The sequence below is a fragment of the Mandrillus leucophaeus genome, unplaced genomic scaffold (genome assembly GCF_000951045.1).
Source record: "Mandrillus leucophaeus isolate KB7577 unplaced genomic scaffold, Mleu.le_1.0 Scaffold119, whole genome shotgun sequence".
NCBI classification, from domain to species: Eukaryota; Metazoa; Chordata; class Mammalia; order Primates; family Cercopithecidae; genus Mandrillus; species Mandrillus leucophaeus.
In genome coordinates, this window is record NW_012100209.1 from 5324261 (window position 1) to 5346794 (window position 22534).

A 22534-nucleotide genomic window follows, 5' to 3' on the forward strand; every position below is an offset into this window, starting at 1 on the left:
TGAACAGACATTTCTCAAAAGAAGACATTTATACAGCCAACAGACACATGAAAAAATGCTCATCATCACTGGCCATCAGAGAAATGCAAATGAAAACCACAATGAGATACCATCTCACACCAGTTAGAATGGCAATCATTAAAAAATCAGGAAACGACAAGTGCTGGAGAGGATGTGGAGAGACAGGAACACTTTTACACTCTTGGTGGGACTGTAAACTAGTTCAACCATTGTGGAAAACAATGTGACAATTCCTCAAGGATGTAGAACTAGAAATACCATTTGACCCAGCCATCCCATTACTGGGGATATACCCAAAGGATTATAAATCAAGCTGCTATAATGACACATGCACACATATGTTTATTGCAGCACTATTCAGAATAGCAAAGACTTGGAATCAACCCAAATTTCCATCAGTGACAGACTGGATTAAGAAAATGTGGCACATATACACCATGGAATACTATGCAGCCATAAAAAAGGATGAGTTCGTGTCCTTTGTAGGGACATGGATGCAGCTGGAAACCATCTTTCTCAACAAACTATTGCAAGAACAGAAAACCAAACATCACATGTTCTCACTCATAGATGGGAACTGAACAATGAGATCACTTGGACACAGGAAGGGGAACATCATACACCGGGGCCTATTGTGAGAAGAGGGGAGAGGGGAGGGATAGTATTAGGAGATATACCGAATGTAAATGACGAGTTAATAGGTGCAGCACACCAACATGGCACATGTATGCATATGTAACAAACCTGCACGTTGTGCACATGTACCCTAGAACTTAAAGTATAATAATGATTTTTTTTTAAGTCAAAAAAAGAAAAAGAAAAAAAATAAGAAATTTATCTAGGGTCCATTGTAGAAAAATGTGGTGAGCGCGCCCTCTTGTGTTCAAGTTTTGAAAATACACATTTTTGAAACATTTCAGTTGCAGAGTTCTGTTTTCAATTTACAGATTACTGAGGTATCTTCAGCTGCTCTATTCTATGAATCACTGGATTCATTACTCTAAAAGGCACAAAGACAAGTTATGGCAGAGTCTGTCTATGCCTCTTTAATTTTTGAATTCTAGCAGCTAGCACAGTGACACTCATGAAGCAGATTCTCAGCTAATTTCTGTCAAATGTAATTTAACCATTATTCTCTTACTGGGAAATAGCAAGATAGAGAAAATGGAGGATGATGAGAACTTTGAGTAGATGGTGGGGATGGTGGGGATGGTAGGGATGGTACGGAGAGCAGGGAAGAGTGAAGAGCCACAATAGCAAAACCTTGTATCATCATAAAGCTTTAAACTTCTGCAAAATACTTTCGTTTCTGTCAGCATAGTTGAAAAAGTACATAAGACTGAGTGCAGAATCTCTAATTAAAAGGTGAAAATTTTTGAATTCTCCCTTCACAGTATTGGTTCATTCAATCGACAAAATATATGTTATTTTCATAACAGAGATTCTCTACTTACCCCTTATCTGCTTCAACTTACTGTGATATTACCTGTCAACCCAATTATCACTGAACAAATATTTGTGGATTGCCTACTATGGACCACAAGTGTTCTAAACAGTAGGAAGCAATGGCAAGCAAAACAAAAAATAGTCTCTGCTGTTGTAGCCCTAATAGCCAAGTGGAGTTCTAAAGTAATAGAAATTACCACTACTGTTGCTGTCCATCTTGGCTGTTGCTGGTAGTAACCAATAGTCAAGGTTTGTATGTGCATGTCAAGGCTCTAATATTTACAAGGAAACTTCTGTCTTCTATTATGTCAGCAGCCATTGGCAACAAAGTTGTTGAAGCCTTGGAACACTACTTATTGAGTTTTTACTCCTTTTATTGCTAATCTCTTGCTCTAAGACTCAAGCATAAGTACTAAGAGGACAGACTGGAAGACAGAGTAAGAAAAGCATTCTCTTATACCACACAATTGTACCACACATTGTCTTATACCAAAACAATATAATTTGACTCCCTTTCCTTAGGATGTTCTTTCATGGAAGATTTACATGGACATTCTTCTTATAGTTACCCAGACATATGCAGTTATGCCTTACTACTTAGGGCAGAGATTGCTTAGGCACATGTAGGATCCATACTATTCTGTGCTTTAGGAAAGTCATTACCAAGTTTTGAAATTCATTTGGCTTAATGAGTGAGTTAAAAGTAAAGGCTCATACCTGTAGTCCCAGCACTTTAGGAGGCCGAGGGGGGTGGATCACCTGAGGCAGGTGGATTACTTGAGGTCAGGAGTTCGAGACTGGCATGGCAAACATGGTGAAACCCCATCTCTACAAAAATACAAAAAGTAGCCAGGCATGATGACACGTGCCTGTAATCCCAGCTGCTCAGGAGGCTGAGGCAGGAGAATCACTTGAACCTGGGAGGTGGAGGTTGCAGTGAGCCAACATCATGCCACTGCACTTCAGCCTGGACGACAGGGCAAGACTTTGTCTCAAAAAAAAAATTGTGTTTTTCCTTTATATAATTTTCTTTAAGGTGCTTGGCTGCTTTATTAAGATCTTATAATTTCAAATTAAATATTATTATTATTATTTTTAGAGACAGGGTCTTGCTCTGTCACCCAGGCTGGAGTGCAATGGCGTGAGCATAGCCCCCTGCAGCCTTGAACTGTTGGGTTCAAATGATCCTCCTGCCTCAGCCTCTTGAGTCTATAGGACTACAAGGCACACATCACCATTGCCTGGCTTAAATATTATTTTATTTTAATAATTTCAACTGAAAATAATTCCAAAATGAAAGCAAAGGATTTTAAAATAAATTTATCTTTTATGTTTTAGAATGTGCTACTCTTCATAATATAATTAAAGGGCTACAACAGACCATTGAATGTCAACAGAATTTGAAAGGTAAGTTAGAAAAAAAAGTAAAATCTAAAAAAGCTTTGTTTATTTGAGCACTTTTAAAAATGAGGAGCTTTTATGTTGTTGATAATAAGTTTCAATTTATCAGCTAAAAGTGGACATCTTACTACTTAAAAATATTTTCCTAGATGATTATGAAATAAGAAATGTTATGCTGAACGGAACAATTCAGTCATGTTCTATCTGATAGTGACATAAAGGGATGTTTTGTATAGGTCATATAATTATTACCTTAAAAAGTTTAGAAATAGATTTATTCTCAGTAGCATTGTTGGTCTTTAATAACTTTGTGTTCAGTTTTGAAGAGTGGGTATTACTAGTTAAACCATAATTTTTTATTTAAACCACAGTGATAATTTGCCATTTAATTTTTTTGTCATAGACTAAGACTGTATTTGTGCAAGTGAAGTCAACACATTCAGCTTACCTTATCTTTAACAAACATTTTAATCAAACAGGCCTACCATTCACAAAACAGACCAACCAAGTATTTTGTGCTGTTCTGACTCAGCTGTGATGGCTGTGAGATTTTTTTCTACTATATCAGAGATTAAACTAAATTGCCTTAAAGGCCCCTTCCACATAAAACTCACATCAAATAAGCATTTCTCATCTTAGACCTCTGCTTTTATTTTAAAACAAGCACCTTATATATGTGAGATAAAATATTGATCTTATATGTGATTCCTGTAATTTGGAGTGTTAAAAAAAGGGCACTCGTTGAAACCCCATCTCTACTAAAAAATACAAAAAACTAGCCGGGCGAGGTGGCGGGCGCCTGTAGTCCCAGCTACTCGGGAGGCTGAGGCAGGAGAATGGTGTGAACCCAGGAGGCGGAGCTTGCAGTGAGCCGAGATCCGGCCACTGCACTCCAGCCTGGGCGACAGAGCGAGACTCTGTCTAAAAAAAAAAGGAGGGGGGGGCACTCGTGCTCCTATTTCAATGCCAGGGCTCAAAACAACTTTTCCTTTCCTTGTGACTAAAATACCACTCCCAGCTGGGTTCTCTATCCTGTTCCATAATCTACATGTCTGTTTTTATTTTTAAACAGTGCTACTGTTCTGATTATTGTAGCTCCATAATATATTTTGAAATTAGGTAATGCAATGGCTCCAGGTTTGTTCTTTTTACTCAAGATTTCTTGGGCTATTTGAGGTCTTTTGTGATTCCATATGAATTTTAAGATTTTTTGTCTACTTCTGTAAAGAATGTCATTGGCATTTTGATAGTGATTGCATTAAATATGCAGATCATTTTAGATAGTATGGACATTTTAACAATATTTTAACAATTTTAACAATATTAATTCTTCTAATCTATTTATCTGTGTCTTCTTTCATTTCCTTCATCAATGTTTTATTACTTTCAGTGTACAAGATTCTCACCTTCTTTGGTTAATTCTTAAGTATTTTTATTGCCATTGTTAATAAGATTGTTTCTTAATTTCCATTCCAAATATTTTGTAATTTGTATATAGAAATGTGACCGATTTTTGTATGTTGATTTTGTGTAGTGCAACTTTACTGAATCTGTTTATTAGTTCTAATAGGTTGTCTAAGTGTATAGTCATGTCATCTGAGAATATAGATAATTTTCTTCTCTTCTGATTTGGTGCCCTTTATGTCTTTCTCTTTCCTAATTGCTCTGTCTAGGATTTCCAGCAAATATGTTGAAAAGAAGTTGCAAAAATACTAAACACACTCCTGAACAATCATTGAGTCAAAGAATAAACCAAAGGAATTTTAAAATATCTGAGACACATGAAAACACAACATACCAAAATCTATAGGATACAGCAAAAGACATTTTAATGGGGAAGTTCATGGCTGTAAAGCCTAAATTTAAAAGGAAAAATATATATATCCAATAAGTAATCTATCTTTACGCCTCGAGGAACTAGGAAAAAAAAAAAAAACAAATTAAGCCCAAAGGTAATCAAAGGAAAGAAATAATGAAGATTATAGGAGAAAACAATCAAATAGAAGATTTAAAAAAACAGAAAATTTAACAAAACTAAGAGTTTGTTTTTTTGAAAAAATAAAATTGACAAACCCTTGGCTACACTGAAAAAAAAGAAAGATGTCAGTAAATAAAAGCAGAAATGAAAGAGAAAACGATACAACGGTTGTCTTAGGGGGCATAAGGAGGATAATAAGGGACTATTAAGAGCAACTATATGCCAACAAACTGGATAACCTAGAAAAAATAGTCAAATACCTAGGAACATACAACCTGCCAAAACTGAGTCAGAAATAGTCAGAACACACCAACAACAAATAAGGAGATTGAGTAAATAATCAAAAATCTCCCACCAAAAGAAGCCCAGGATGAGGTGGCTTCATGGGGAATTCCATTAAACACTCAGAGAAAAAGTAATACCAATTTTTCTTAAACTCTTTCAAACAATAAAAGCAAAGGGAACACTTCCAAACTCATCTATGAGGCCAGCATCACCCTGACACCAAAATCAGACAAAGACACTGCAAGGAAAGAAAATTACATTCCAATATCCCTGATAAACACAGACTCAAAAATCCTCAATAAAATACTATCAGATAAAATTCAACAGCCCATTAAAAAGATCATATATCCTAACCAAGTGGGATTTATCCCTGGGATGCAAATATGGTTCTGTATACACAGATCAATCAATGTGATACACCATGTGATTTCTATTTATTATCAAAATGAGTAGAAAAAAAACACACGGACACCTCAATAGATACAGAAAAAACATTTGACAAAATTCAACATCCACTGATGAATTAAAACTCTCACAAAATAGGTATAGATAGAGAAGATAATAGGCATGGAAGGATCTTGCCTTAACACAATAAAGGCCGTAAATGAAAAGCTCACAGCTAACATCATAAAGAATGGGAGAAAACAGAAAACTTTCTCTTTGAGATCCGGTACAAGGCAAGTACAAGTTTTAAAACAGCCATTCTTGGCCGGGCGCTGTGGCTCACGCCTATAATCCATATCCCAGCCAACATGGTGAAACCTCACCTCTACTAAAAAAAGTACAAAAATTAGCTGGGTATGGTGGCGCTTGCCTGTAATCCCAGCTACTCAAGAGGCTAAGGCAGGAGAATCACTTGAACCAAGGAGTTGGAGATTGCAGTGAGCCGAGATCACGCCACTGCACTCCAGCCTGGCCACAGAATGAGACTCTGTCTCAAACAATAAAAAAATAAAATAGCCATTCTTAAAAATGAATATTGTATGATGCCTCTTGCAAATAAATGATGATTCATTGAGTTCACTTTCCCAATGCTTTTACAAGCCTTGATTGAGCAAGATGATGGATAAGAACTATCTGTATTTGACCATTTTCATCCAATTGATTGCCAAGATAGTATGATTACTCTGCTTATTTAAGCTACCCAGTGGTTTCCTTTCCAATAGCTCTTTTCTCTCCTTAATAGGAAACTGTTTTTCATTTTCAGACATTCACCATTTATTCACTTAACCATATGCCTCAGGGAAAGCTGATTGCATCCAAACTCCAAGGGAGTTCTTTTGGAATAATTTTCCTCTCTCCCAAGAGATGGACTGTGTTCTTCTGGTTGTTATAAGACTGTATATAATGCCTAAAATTGTTGCAGATTTCTTGTTTCTAGTCTAAAACTCATGCCAGCAGGATGATTTTGGAGGACAGCAAGAAAAGTAAACTAAAAGGATCTGGTTTTTTGGTAACACTATTGAGCCGATTAATCAATTACCCTCTGGGTTTAAGAAACTTTTCAGTTACAATGAGAGAAATGCTACCTTCCTTTAGTCTTATCAATGAATCTTTCCAGTAGGGACTTATGGATTATGTAAAAGATAATTCAATGAGATGTAGAAAAAAATTGCAATTCTTATTTATCTTTATTTTTATCTGAAAATTCAAAGCCAGTCATCTTACAAAAATTTAATAACTAGGATAATATTCCTTTTTCTATGTGTAAGTTTAATTATATGTCACACGTGATACACAAGGTTCTTCTTTCTCTGAGGAGAATGGGAGTTCTAAAACTGAACAATTGCATGTTTGCTTTTTCCTCTAGTTTCAGTGTATGGCCATGTAGTACAGTTTATACGTATCTAGATAAGAAGATTGATAGATAAAAGTAGCTAGTTCTAATCAAACTAATCCTTCCAAAATGGACAAGTAGTTTTAAAAAATAAAACATATATTGAGGACAATAATAATTACAATAATGCAAGCACAAGCCAACAATAAGAAATTATCAGAGCTGTCACTTCTCCTACCCCCATACAAGCTCTTTATCAGGCATATTAAGTTAAAAAGTAATCAAAGTCTATTAGACTTGATAAAATGTCAGCCAACAGTGGCCAATTAACTGATTTTGGAAAATTAATTTATGGAAAAACCATTGTATCTTTAGAAATGGTTCCACCATTAAGCAACTTCAGGGCTAAAAATGTGTCACTTTTAAGTATTCTCACTTGCACATAAAACTTGGAAATAGAATTCTAACTTTAATGAAAATCCTTCAAATGCACCTCATGTTTCTGGTAAAACATATAAGGATCTCGGAAGTTGTCATTCCCTGCTAACAAGTAAAACATTGAGCAAACTGAAAAATCAACAATTCTTAGACTCTTTTGATCACAGAAGTGAGGTCACAGGACAGATTGATGCACCTAGAATTGGAGACAGGGAGGCAGATTCAGAAAATCACAACTTACAAGAACAGAAACCTCCCTGTTTGTCAGGCCAGGAAACCCTAAAATGTAATTTTGATGAATTGCAGGAGGCTCACCGTGGTCAAGTCTAAGAGATTAAAAATTTCAGGGGACCCAATCCCATAGGGGAGCCCCTACAGTTTTGTAAGTTTTATCTGTAAGAGCTCTGCTAAGATCTCACAGTTAAGATATGGGGAAAATCCCCTCATGTTGTTGGCCAGAGGAGAGGAGAAGTAACCATTTTGAAATAATCAACAGCTTCTGGTCTTAAGAAAGCCTGACTCAAAAGAAGCTGTTTTATCTGAACCTAAACTACTGGGGTTTTAGCCAAGGATAAGCTGCCTTAGGGGAGGAAAATATCCTATTTCAGCTCCCCCTAGCCTTGCCGACTCCAGCCCACTCTAGTCATTCCATCTCACCAAAGGGGAGAGGGACTGAGAAGCATGAGGGGAGCTCACAGTCCAAAGACACAGGCTTACTGAAAGACTGAGACCTAATCATAGGACTATAGAATGCTTCTCCTTCGCCAACACCTTACCATCAAATCACTAAAGGCCTGTTTACTGGTACTTGGTCATGAGCTTTGTACAAAAATTTACAAGGCACACTTAAAAAAAAAAAAAAAAGTAAACGGTTTGAAGAGACAGAGAAAGCATCAAAACCAGACACAGAAATGGCAGGGATATTGGAATTATTAGACCAGAAATTTTTTTAAAACTATGGTTAATATGCTAAAGGCTCTAAACACAAATGAAGAATGTCTTTGTTGGACTCATTAGTAGACTAGACATAGCCTAATGAAAAGAATTTTTCAGCATCAGGAAAGACTCTCTAAGCTTGAGAATATGTCAATAGTAACTTCCAAAACTGAAAAGAAAAAAAAAAAAAGACTAGGAAAAAAGTAACAAAATATCCAAAAACTGTGTAATAACTACAAAAGCTGTAACAAACACTTAATGGGAATACCAGAAGGAAAAGAAAGAAAGAAAGGAACAGAAGAAACATCAGAAGCAATAATGACTGAGAATTTCCCCTAATTAATATCAGATACCAAACCACAGATCCAGGAAGCTCAGTGAACACCAAGCAGGGTAAATGCTCAAAAAACTACCCATAGGCATGTCATATTCAAACTGTAGAAAATAAAAAACAAAGAAAAAATTTTGAAACAAGAGTGAGGAAAATTCTTTACCTATAGAGGACCGACCAAAGATAAGAATTATACCCAGCTTCTTCTCAGGAACCATGCAAGCAGTAAAGGAGTAGAGTGAAATATTTAAAGTGCTGAGAGAGATAGAATAAAACGCCAACCAATAATTCTGCATCCTGCAAACTTATTGTCCAGAAAGGAGAAATAAAGACTTTATTAGACAAACAAAAATTGAGAGTATTTGTTGCAAGTATACCAGCCTTGCAGGAAGTGATGAAAGAGGAGAGAAGCAAAATGATATAGGCCAGAAACTTGGATATACATAGAAAGGAAGAACATTACAGAAGGAATAAGTGAAGGCAAAATAAAAACTTTTATTTTTCTTATTCTCAATTGATCTAACAGATAACAGTTTATTCAAAATATAGCAACAATGTATTATTAAGTAATGATACTTAATGATACTTAAAAAGCTTATGCATAAGTGAAATATATGACATCAGTGACATAAGGAATGAGAGGAAGGAATTATGAATACTTTAGTATAAAAGACTTGTACTACCTGAGAAGCAGTATAATGGATTTGAAAGTGGACCTGAATTCATTGTAAACGTATATTGCAAACTCTAGGACAATCACTAAAAAAACTAAAAATTGAAGTATAACGGATTTGCTAAAAAAGAAGAGAAAATGAAATCACACAAAATACTCAAAACCACAAAAGGCAGAAAAAGAATAGAAGACAAACATAGGATCAAAGAACAAGGTCTATGAATAGAAAACAGTGACAAATACGGTAGATATTAATCCAACTTTGTCAAAAATCACTTTGAAAATCAATAACCTAATACACAGTTTACAAAACAGAGATTATCAGAGTGGATCAAAAAACATTACCCAACTATATGCTTTCTACAAAAAAGTCTACTTTAAATATAAAGGCACATATAGATTAAAAGCTAAGGGCTGGAGAAAGATATGCCGTGCTAACACTAAGAACACTAGAGTAGCTATATTCATTTCAAACAGCAGATTTCAGAGCATGAAAAATTATCCAGGATAAAAAGGGGTATTACATAATGATAAAAGGATTAATTCTCCAAGAAGACAAAAAATTCTTTTATATATGCATCTAGCAAAGGCATCAAAAATATGTGAGTCAAAGATTGATAGAACTGGAAGGAGAAATAGATGACTCCACTATTGTAGTTGAAGATTTCAACATTCTTCTATCAGGAAATCAGTAAGGACACAGTTGAAATCAACAATACCATCAATCAATTGACTATAATGGACATCTATAGACTATTTCATCCAACAACAGCAGAATACACATTCTCCTCAAACTTAGTGAATACTCACCAAGATAGATCCCATTGTGGCTTATAAAACACACCTTAACAAATTCGAAAGACCAGAAATCATACGGTGTCTGCTGTCAGGCCACAATGGAATTAAGTAGACATCAAAAACAGAAAGATAGATGAAAAATCTGAAAATATATGCAGATTAAAGAATACTTTTAAATAATACAGTGGTCAAAAAATAAATATCAACAAATTTTAAAATATTTTGAACTAAATAAAACTGAAAATACAATTTATTAAAATTTGTGAAATGCAGCAAAAATAGTGCTTAAAGAGAAATTTATAGCATTAAATCGTGTATATGAGAAGACAAGGAAAAGCTAAAATTAATTTAAGCTTCCACTGTAGGAAATAAGAAAAAGGAGAACAAATTAAATCCAAGGTAAGTAATAGAAAGAAATAATAATAAAGCAGAAATTAGTAAAATTGAAAACAAGAAATCGATAGAGAGCAATGAAACTAAAATCTGTTTTTTTGAAAAGATCAATAAAATTGACAAGTCTCTAGCCAGATGAACTAAGGAAATAGGAGAGATTACACAAGTTAATGATATCAGAAAGGAAAGAAAGGACATCACTACAAATGTCATGTTCATTAAGAAGATAATAAAGGAGACCAGCCTGGCCAACATGGTGAAACCCCATCTCTACTAAAAATACAAAAATAAGCCGGGCGTGGTGGTACCCGCCTGTAATCCCAGCTATTCAGGGGCACAGGCAGGAGAATAGCTTGAACCCGGGAGGCAGAGGTTGCAGGGATCAAAGATCGCACCATCGCACTCCAGCCTGGGGGACAACAGTGAAACTTCATCTCAATATTTAAAAAAAAAAAAGAGGATAATAAAGGAATACTCTGAACAAATGATAACCTATGTGAAATGGACTAATTTCTTGAAAGACACAATCTGACAAACTGAAGCCATCATCAAGACTAAAATTTGTATTAAATATGACCCTTAAAAATGTAACACTTTTCCTATCATTTTCTCATCACAACCTTTGAAAACTAATTGATTTTAGATTTTTACTTAATTTTAATACTTTGATATAATACCCCTGCAAGTTTTATATGTGGACCCTGTTTCCAAGGCTCCTCTCGATGTTACTGTACTACAGAACAAGTCTTCCTAAAGCGTTGTTCAGATAATGTCAAAAATCTTTACTGATTTGTTGTTGTTTTGTTTAGCTAATTCTTAGTTTTGTTTATAGTCAAGGTTTTAATTTTAATACTGTGATTTAATACCTCTGCAATAGTTTCATAAGTGGACTGTGTTTCCAAGGCTCCTCTCAACGTTACTCTACTGCAAAAGAAACCTTCCTAAAAGAAGATAATGTCAAAAATCTTTACTGATTTGTTGTTTTGTTTAACTACTTCTTGGTTGTGTTTGTAGTTAAGGTTGTAGAGGAGAAACTGTAATAGGATGTCTAGTGAGGCTTTTCCTGTTGACCTGGAATTAGTGACTAGGGCCCATGCCACAATTAACAATAAAATAGCTACGTATTTCCATATTCTAATGACATCTGCTAAAAGGTTGCCAAATGTTGGAGTGAGTCCAGACTCTGCATATATTTGCTACAAGCACCTAAAGGACTGGAACCTCGAAGTTAAATAGAGAATTTTTGCCTCTCCTTATTTCCTGTCTCCATCCCCCAAGAAATGACCCAGAGGAAAGACAGGAAAGAGCAACTGAGGAGCAAACTAAGACTTCTTTCCCACTTCTATTGACTCTTTACAGCTACTGATCTAGCCAATTGGACAGGGATCATGAAAACTTTCAATCAAATAGGAAATTACAGTTTTAAATTGACCTGGATGTTTAGTAATCAAAATTAACCACAGGGTTTTTAAAATTTGTTAAAAATATTATGAAGGTATTGTTTTCAGTTACCCAAACCAGAAACCTTAAAAGAAAAGGTTCCCCCTTTCTCTTTTGCCTCCTTTAACTAAAGGGTCACTAAATTCCTAGGTAATTCTATCATCTAAATAATAATTCTCCTCATTGCTTCCTTTTTTCCATACTGCCACTGACGTAATTTAGGTTCCTGTTATCTCTTACTTGACCTATACTTAGTGATATCCATTCCTCTAGGGTCAAAACCCTCTCATTCATCATCCACATTGCCAGATAATCGTTTTAGCATGTAACTCTCATTATTTCACTTCTGCACTATTCAAAGTTCTTTGATGACTCCCTGTAAATTAAAACCAAAATCCAAAATTGTTTATCTAGAATATGTCTACCTAGTGATAGGATCCCAACCTATGTAGCAGCTCCTGCTCACACTTTACACTTCAACAATACTGAACTTGAATTGTAGTTTTTCCAAGCTGTATTCACTCAAGCCCATGGTCTTCTGTGCAATTTTCTGTATTTAGAATGCTCTCTCTTAACATGGGGTAAGCCTATCACTTAAATCTCATCTCAAGTAACTTTTCTTCTCCTTTCCTGACTTCAAGCTGCCCTGGGTTTTCTTTTTACAGGTTCCTGTAGTATTTCAGATATACTGCCATTAAAGAGTAATTATCATAGCATATTATAACTACTAACACATTTGACTCAGCACTAGGCTGTAAGTTCTTTGAAGAGCAATAACTCTTTTCACTTTCATATTCTCAGTGTCCAGTGTGGTACCTGATGTGTAGCAGCTGCTGGATGCATGTTTATTGAATGCATACATAATGGAAGCTAAAATGTTAAACATATTTTCATATTAATTGGAAAGTGCTATATATTATGATCTTTGATTATTATTACACAGGTGAAAATGAACAACTAAAAATAAGTGCTGATCTTATAAAAGAGAAGTTGAAGTCTCATGAACAGGTGAGTTTATGTATCATTCTATTCAGTCAAGTCCCTGTGGAGATTTATCTTTTCAAATTAGGGGAAAAAAAGAGGTTTTTAAATTAATAAACACAGCCAAGTATTTGTGGGTGTGGGTGTATGTGGAGATATGTGTATATATGCCAAAATCTGTAGTAAATGACAATTTGTTTTCAAAGCAATACAAGTTTTAAGAGTTTTATTTTTACAAAATATAATGTACTAACATATAACATGCATTACTTTTTCTTTCTACCAAAAAGAGATGCAGTTATTTTGCTACATATTTTTCAATTATGTTAATGGAGTTTTTACTCTAGTAAACTCTATTTGTTACTACTTGTGAACTTTTTTATTATAATGTAAATGAATCTGTACTCTTTATGATTTGGGTAATCATTATACCATTCAAATACAGGGGGCATTTCATGTGGATCACAAATTATTTATCTCCCAGGAGCCACCATACCCTCTGATACTTTTCCTTGTCTCCTGTAGGAGCAGTGCAGTGATAGCAGTTGTAGAACACATGAACAGTGTCTAAAAAGCATAAAAGATACTAAATAAATGTCAGTTCCCTCTACCCTTTGAGAGGTTCATTATACTACCTCATCGCTCAAGAGCTAATATGTCAAATTCTAGCAGACAAAAGATCCTCAAAACTCAATTTGAATCTACAGGAGCCTTCAACTTGAAGAATCTTCTCTAAATTCAGTCTGGTTCCTCATCTGAGGACCCTCTGAAGAAACCTGCCCAAAACTTCTAGTTAATACTCTACAGTAATAAGTAGCATTCTGGCTATGCTCTTAGAAAATGTAGCTTTTCATCACCAATTTTGAGATGGTTTTTAAGTATTTCTGGAATGAATCCTACCCTTTCTCCCCCTTTCTTGTCCTTTTTCCCTTTATTCTTTCCCTATCCGTTTCATATATTGACTCTAGATCTCAACAATAGATGCTAAAGTCAGGTTGTAATTGGGGTGGGGAACCAGGGGGAGAAAATTTTAGCACTTTCTAAAACTTCAAGCACTAGGATACTGCTTTGTCATATCATAGGAATGTTCAGAGGGGAAGAAATTAAAGAGAAAACACCACAATCCAAGAGTCTGAATTTCTTACTTAGGGGCTGTCCAAAGCAAACTATGACAGTGCAGATTTGCTAATTCAAAACCTCTGAACACATCTAAAATTCTCCATTGTTCATAGAGAACAACTCCCCAGGAACAAACTCAGGAGGTACTCCATAGCAGTATTTGTGAGAGTAGAAGGATTTTGCAACTTGTATAGAGAGAATCATTGTTTTATATATCAAGAGTGAAACTAGAAGTTATTCCTTGGAATTTAAAGTTCCCAGAAAGCATATGAAAAGAAGACAACCAGTTGTAACCTATTAGGGATTAGTCTCCTTAGAAAAATGAAAAGATTACATTTTTTAGGAATGGCACAGGCTAAAATGGAAGAGAAGATCTAGTGAGATACAGCTTAACTTAACCCAGATAGAATAGTCTTCATGCCTGGAGGCTGGAATGCAAATCCTGGGTCTTTCCAAATTACTGCATGCATTCCACTTTACTGGTGACATCTTCCTGTGGCAAAAATCAGTGGAGAGTAGAAAGGTACATAAGTTTGTCTCTTGTGATTTCTCAGAGCAGCAACAGCTTAGTGCACACAGTTGTCAGTACTTTATAAAAGCTACTCTGTAGTTGCCCATCTAGAAATCTAGATACATAGAAAATGGCAATTTGTGGGATTGCTCACTGGGTTCACCTGCCCAGTTTTAATCAGAGCCAAGAAGTTGAATAGCTTTGTCCATTCCTACAAGTTGCCTGGCAGGATAAGTAGAACAAACAGGAATCCATACTAAATCTCTTGAACTGAGATAATATGGAGGAATGTATGCCTATTTTTAATAGTAGGCATATAAGCCAGTGTGTCTTGACCTGTTTAAAATTTTTTAACCTCCTTAATACCATGAAATATCTACTAAAAGCTATGAATCCTCACTGGGAAAAATGCACGCACACACACACACACACACAAATAAATATGTGTATAATTTTACATTAAATTTTGGAAGTTGATCAAAAGCCTAATCATGGGATCCAGTTTAAGAGTTCTGACCAAAGTAATTCTTATTGGCAGTCCCATTCATTCAAGAAATATACATCAAGATGTGTGTGTGTGTATATACACACATGTATTTACACACAATGAATTGGGAATACAATGGTGAGCCCCAGCTGTTAGGTATTAGAGGCTTTTATTGACCTCTTGCCTTTATTATTGTCTTTTTACTACTATCATACTTAACTTTTATTCTTCCTGCTTTCCTTTTCTCTTGCCTACATTTTAGGCCTCTGAATAATTTCTTCATGTAGGACCATACCCCTGGTAAAGTTGTAAAATTTATCTTCACAATTGTAGTAAAATAACTGTCTTCCATCACCATTCTCAATGCTCCTCTCCCTGTTCTTAGCATAATAAATCACCGCTATCCTCCAAAAACCTCAGAAGCTAATCTCAGGCAGCTGTCAAGCACTTTGCAAATCCCAAATTCATCTTTCTCTCTATGCCTCCTCATAAAACATACCCTTACCACGGGTAATGCCTAATCTTGCTCTGGGAATTAGGAATATTTATATAATTTTTGGAAACAGAAGTTCAGCCTGCATTCAAAGAGACTCATCTTACATTATAGTAAGCTTGCTAGCTATTGAACAGTGCCTTTTGTTGGCTCTAGTGTGTAGTTTTGACTTATATTGAACATGCCTTAATTCTGTAGCGGCATTTATTCATAAAATTAAATATTTTGAGCATACTTAATATTCTAAACCCTGGTGATGAGTATCCAGAAAGCAAAGATAAAAAAGACATTGTTTCTGTGTTATCTTTATCTTATCTCCTTGGATCAGAAATTGATCTTTCTTAGGGATTCATGAAGCAGAGAGTAGAGTGGTGGTTAGGCTGTGGTGGAGGGGGCAATTGGAGAGATATTGATGAAAGGATAAAAATTTTAGTTGGAAAGGAGGAATAGACTCAGGAGAGCTATTGTACAATTTGGTTATTGTTATCAATAACGATGTATCATATACTTAAAAATTGCTACGAGAGTAGTGTTTTAATGTTCTCACCACAAAAAAGTGATAAATATGTGAGGTATTTAACATATATTGAACATATCCATAATATAGATATGTTAATTGACTTGAGTTAGACATTCCACAATGTATACATATATTAAAACATCATGTTGTACATCATAAATATAATTTTTAATTTTCAAATTAAAATTTTAATTTTTTTTTTGAGACGGAGTCTCACTCTGTTGCCCAGGCTGGAGTGCAGTGGTGCTATCTTGGCTCACTGCAAGCTCCAGGGCCTCCCAGGTTCATGCCATTCTCCTGCCTCAGCCTCCCAAGTAGCAGGGACTACAGGTGCCCACCACCATGCCCGGCTAATATTTTTTGGATTTTTAGTAGAGACAGGGTTTCACCATGTTAGCCAGGATGGTCTCAATCTCCTGACCTCGTGATCCGCCTGCCTCAGCCTCCCAAAGTGCTGGGATTACAGGTGTGAGCCACGGCACCCAGCCAAAAATGTAAATTTAAATTAAAAAATAAATACTTTACACATATGAAAAATAAAATAAAATGAGTCTATCTGAAAGCTGATTATTCAAACAATGAACAATATTTTTCCTTGTAGATATGATAGCTTTTAATTATTAGAAAGGTGAAATTGTTCATTTATATTACATTTGTAGTACCTTTTTTAAAAGTAATATAAAATTTTTAAAGTATTTAAAAAGTAATATGAATGGAGAATTTCACTTTTCTAGGAATCAAATGTTATATACACGTATTTAAATTTTAAAAATTAATATATATTTTAATCTTTAGGAATATAAGAATAATATTGCCAAACTTGTAAGTGAAATGAAAATCAAAGAGGAGGGATATAAGACAGAAATAAGCAAACTTTATCAGGACATGCAGAAAAAAGGTAAGTTTAAAATAAACTTGCTTTTGTGTTATAGATTCAAGGGATATAACGTGCAGGTTTGTTGCATGAGTATATTGTGTAATGCTGGTGTTTGGGCTTCTAGTGAACTCATCAATTATATAGTGAACATAACTCATGGTAGGTCATTTTTCAACCTTCACCCCTTCCACCCTCTCTTCTTTTGGAGTTCCCAGTGTCTATGGTTTCTATCTTTATGTCCATGGGTATCCATTGTTTAGCTCCCACTTATAAATGAGTACATGCAGTATTTGACTTTCTGTTTCTGAGTTATTTCACTTAGAATGATGCCCTCCAGCTCCAACCATGTTGGCAAATAATTCAGTTTTATTCTTTTTTATGACTGCATAGTATTTCATGGTGTATATATACCACATTTTCTTTATCCAATCCATCATTGATGTGCACTTAGGTTAATTCCATGACTTTGCTATTGTGAATAGAACTGTGATAAACATGCAAGTACAAGTGTCTTTTTGATAAAACAATTTATTTTCCTTTGGATAGATACCCAATAGTAGGATTACTGGCTTGAATAGTAATTCTATTTTTAGTTAATTGAGAAATCTTTGTGATGTTTTCCATAGGGGCAAAACTAATTTACATTCCCATTAACAGTGCATTGTTGTTCCCTTTACTCCACATCCCTGACAACATCTGTTATTTTTGTGACTTTTTAGTAATAGTCATTTTGACTGGTTTGAGAAGGTATCTCATTGTGGTTTTAACTTGCATTTATCTGATAATTAGTAATGTTGAACATTTTTTCATATGCTTGTCAGCTGTTTGTCTTCTTTTGAGAAGTGTCTGTTCAAGTCCTTTGCCCACTTTGTAATGGGGTTGTTTTTGTCTTGTTGATTTCTTTAACTTCTTTGTAGATTCTGGATATTAGTCCTTTGGTGGATACATGGCTTGCAATTATTTTCTCCTATTCTGTAGGTTGTTTGTTTATGCTGTTGTTTCTTTTGCTCTACAGAAACTCTTTAAATCCGATTTGTCTATTTTTGGTTTTGATAAATTATTTGCCTAGGCCAAAGTCCAGAAGAGTTTTTCCTATGTTTTCTTTTAGGATTTTAATAGTTTAAGGTCTTACACTTAAGTCTTTAATCAATCTTGAGTTAATTTTTGCATATGGTAAGGAATGGAGGTCCAGTTTAATTCTTTTTCATATGGCTAACCAGTTTTCCCAGCACCATTTGTTTTAATAAATAGGGAATCTTTTCCCCATTGTTTATTTTTGTAGAATTTTTGAACATTAGTTTGTTGCAGGTGTGTGGCTTTATTTCTGGGTTCTTTATTCTGTTTTACAGATCTATGTTTCCATTTTTGTACTAGGACCATGCTGTTTTGGCTATTATAACCTTTTAGAATAGTTTGAAGTAGGGTAATGTGATGCCTCCAGCTTTATTCTTTTTGCTTAGAATTACTTTGGCTATTCAGGCTCTGTTTTGGTTCCATATAAATTTTAAAACTGCTTTTTCAAATTATGTGAAAACTACATTGTTAATTTGATAGGAATTGAGTATGTAGAGTGCTTTGGGTAGTATAGTTGTTTTGATGATATTGATTCTTCCTATCCATGAGCATGGAATGCTTTTTCATTTGTTTGTGTCATCTATGATTTATATTATCAAACTGTTTTATTCTCCTTGTAGAGGTTTTTCACCTTCTTTATTAAATGTATTTCCAGGTAATTTTGTGCGTGTATGGTAATTCTTAATGGGATTGAGTTCTTGATTTGGTTCTCAGTTTGAGTGTTGTTGGTTTATAAAAATGCCACTGATTTTGATGCATTCATTTTGTATCCTGAAACTTTACTGAAGTCATTTGTTAGGTCTAGGAGGAATATTTAGGGTTTTCTAGGTGTAGAATCTTTTAAATTAATCTTTAGGGTTTTCTAGATGTAGAATCATATTATCAGCAAACAGATATAATTGGACTTCCCCTTTTCCAATTTGGATGGCTACTATTTATTTCTTTTCCCTGATTGCTCTAGCTACAGACTTTCAGTACTATGTTGAATAGGGGTGGTGACAATGGATATCTTTGTTTTGTTCCAGTTCTTAGGGGACATGCTTTCAACTTTTCCCCATTCGGTATGATGTTGGCTGTGGTTTTGCCATGTATGGCTCTTGTTATTTTGAGGTATGTTCCCTCAATGCCTATTTTTTAGGGTTTTTATTATAAAGGGTGTTGGATTTTACCAAATGCTTTTTCTGCATATACTGAAATGATCATACAGTTTTTGTTTTTAATTCTGTTTGTGTAACAAATCACATTTATTGACTTGTATATATTGAATCATCCTTGTACCCCTGAAATAAGGCCATTTGATCCTGATGAATTATCCTTTTGATGTGTTACTGGATTTTCTGTTTGCTAGTGTTTTGTTGGGGATTTCTGAATCTATTTTTATCAGGGATATTGGCCTGTTGTTTTATTTTTTATTGGGGGGTACTTGCCAGATTTTAGTATCAGCATGATACTGGTTTCATAGCATGAGTTAGAGAGGCCTCCCTCCTCCCCAATTTTTTAGAATAGCTTCAGTGATATTGGTACCAACTCTTCTTTGTACATCAGGTAGAATTTGGCTGGCCTGTAAATACTCTGGTCCTGGGATTTTGTTCTTGTTGTTGTTGGTATTTTTTTTATTATTTATTCAATTTTATGGCACATTAATGGCCTGTTCAGAATTTCAATTTCTTCCTGGTTCAATCTTTGGAGGCTGTATGTTTCCAGGAATTTTTTCATTTGCTTTAGATTTTCTAGTTTGTGCACATAGAAATGTTCATAGTAGTCTCTGAAGATCTTTTGTCTTTCTGTGGTATTGGTTGTAATGTCAACTTTATCATTTCTGATTGTGCTTATCTGGAAATTTCTGTTTCTCTCTGTTTTCCTTGGTTAATCTAGCAAGTGATCTATCACTTTTGTTTGTCCTTTCAAAAAGCCCAGTTTTTGTCTCATTGATCCTTTGTAAGGTTTTTTGGAGTTTTGTTTTTGTCTCATTTTCATTTAGTTCTGCTCAGATCTTTGTTATTTCTTTTCTTCTGCTACCTTTGAGTTTGGTTTGGTCTTGTTTTTCCAGTTCATTTAGGTGCAACATTAGGTTGTTAACGTTACATCTATCTTCTTCAGGTAGGCATTTAGTGCTATAAACTTTCCTCCTAATACTACTTTTTCTGTATCCTAGAGGTTTTGGCATGTTATGACTGCATTTTCTTTTGTTTCAAAACAAGTTTTTATTTCTGGGTTTTTTGTTATTGTCTTTTACCCAAAAGTCAACCAGGAGCAAGTTTTTTGGTTTCAATGTATTTGTGTGGTTTTGCAAGTTTCTTTTGGTATGGATTTCTAATTTTATTCCATTATGGTCCATATATACATTTGATATAATTTTATTAAAAAATTATTGAGACTTGTTTTATGATCAAGCATGTGGTCAATTTTAGAGAATGTTGTATGCACAGATGAGAAAAAAATGTATATTCTGCAGTTGTTGAGTGGAGTGTTCTGTAGATGTCTATTAGGTTCATTTGGTCAAAAGTCCAATTTAAGTCCAGAGTTTCTTTATTATTTTTCAGCCTCCATGATCCAGTAGACTAGTCTCCAGGCTTTTAAATTATTCCTTCTGCTTGGTCTAGTCTGTTGCTAAAACTCTCAACTGTATTTTAAAATTCCTTTAGTGAATTTTTTAATTCCAGAAGTTTTTGTTTTGTTTTGCTTTTTAAAACATAGCTACCTTCTCTTTCATATCCTGAATCTTTCTCCTGGTTTCTCTGTGTTGGTTTTCAACTTACTCTTGGATCTTTTTGAGTTTCCTTGCAATCCATATTTTGAATTCTTTATCTGTCAATGAGGCATTGATAACTCCACTACTATTGTATAGCTGTCTATCTATTTTCTTAGGTTTAGTAATATTCGTTTTATAAATCTGGGTGTTCCAGTGTTGGGCACAGTTAAATCTGCTTGTTAAATCTTCTTGTTGAATTGAAGTCTTTATCATTATATAATAGTAGTTACATAATTATATCTTGCTGAATTGAAGCCTTTATCATTATATAATACCCTTCTTTGTCTTTTTTTTACTGTTGTTGGTTTAAAGTGTTTTAATTGATACAAGAATATCAACCCCTGTTCTTTTTCATTTTCTATTTGCATGGTAGATCTTTTTGTCACCCCTTTACTTTGAACCTATGGTGTTATTACACATAGGATGGGTCTCTTGAAGTCAGTAGATGGTTTAGTCTTGTTTTATTAACCCAATTTGCCAATCTGTGTATTTTAAGTGAAATATTTAGGCTGTTTATGATTAATATTTATATGTGAGATTTTGTTCCCATGAGACTGTTGTTAGTGAGCTTTATAGTCTCAGTTGTTTAATTGCTTTATAGGATCTGTGAACTTTGTACTTATGCGTGCTTTTATGGTAGCAAGTGTTGTCCTTTTGTTTCCATGTTTAAAACTCCTTTGAGCATTTCTTGTAGGTCTGGTCTGGTAATGATGAATTCCTTTAGCACTTACTTACTTGGAAAAGACTTATTTCTCCTTCCTTGTTTGGTGGATATAAAATTCTTGGATGGTGTTTTGTTGTTGTTGTTGTTGTTTTCTTTAAGAAGGCTAAAATGAGGACCTCAGTCTCTTCTGACTTGTAAGGCTTCTGTAAGAAGTCTGCCATATAATCATTAGACTATTTAAAGTCAATGCCAAAAAAAAAAAACCCCTCAAAGGCAGCTAGAGAAAATAGCCAAATTACCTATAAATGAAATCCAATCAGGCTAACACAGTAGACTTCCTACAGAAGCCTTACAAGCCAGAAGAGACTGAGGTCCTCTTTTTAGACTTCTGAACTCAAACTCCCGACCTCAGGTAATCTGCCTGCCTTGGCCTCCTAAAGTGCTGGGACTACAGGCAAGAGCCACCGTGCGTGGCCCTTCATCTGTATGTCTCTGGAATAGTAACTGTCCAGATATTTTTGCCATTTCCTTGTTGAGTTGTTTGACTTCTTCTTATTGAATTCTTAGTGTTCTTTATATATTTTTGGATATAAATCCTTTATCAAATATCCATTTGCAAGTCTATGGATTGTCTTTTCACTTTCTTAACAGTATTAAAGAACATAATAACTTTGATGAAGTCCAATTTATAACTTTTGCCTTTATTGTTTGTGCTTTTTGTTGCTTTCCAAGAAGTTGTGCCTACATGGTCCTGTAGCTTCCATGGACCTGCTGGCTCCCCGTGCTTGCCAAACTCAGAGCAGGTTGTGGGGTATATTTGCAGGGGATTTGGTGGTATGGTGATGCAAAGACAGAGATCCCTTGGGCAGCAGCAGTGGCCCACAACAGGTTCACAACCAGTACAGCACCCACCATCTCAGTCCAGGCCTGAGGCATACACAGGCATGCCTACACGAGCTAGCCACCTGGTTTTCTTTCCTCAGGAAGTTCCTAAATGACAACCAACAGTATTGCCCAGTGTCACAAGGGCAGAGGACCTCCTTAGTAGTTTGACAGTCAGCAGATTGTTGCAGGAGTGAGGAAAGCCAAGAAGTAGCCTCACTTACCCTTTCCCTCTGCAGGGCTCTGAGTTCCTTTGG

At 35.0% G+C, this 22534-nt stretch overlaps 1 protein-coding gene across 1 annotated transcript in view; it reads left to right on the forward strand.

The window, feature by feature from the left end:
• Positions 1–22534, forward strand: part of CCDC152 (coiled-coil domain containing 152) — a 64961-nt gene that overhangs the window by 27171 nt on the left and 15256 nt on the right. The window contains exons 4-6 of the mRNA XM_011966500.1: positions 2806–2874; positions 12861–12925; positions 16824–16926. Coding sequence (XP_011821890.1) covers positions 2806–2874; positions 12861–12925; positions 16824–16926 — 237 coding nt within the window. The remainder of the gene's footprint in view (positions 1–2805; positions 2875–12860; positions 12926–16823; positions 16927–22534) is intronic.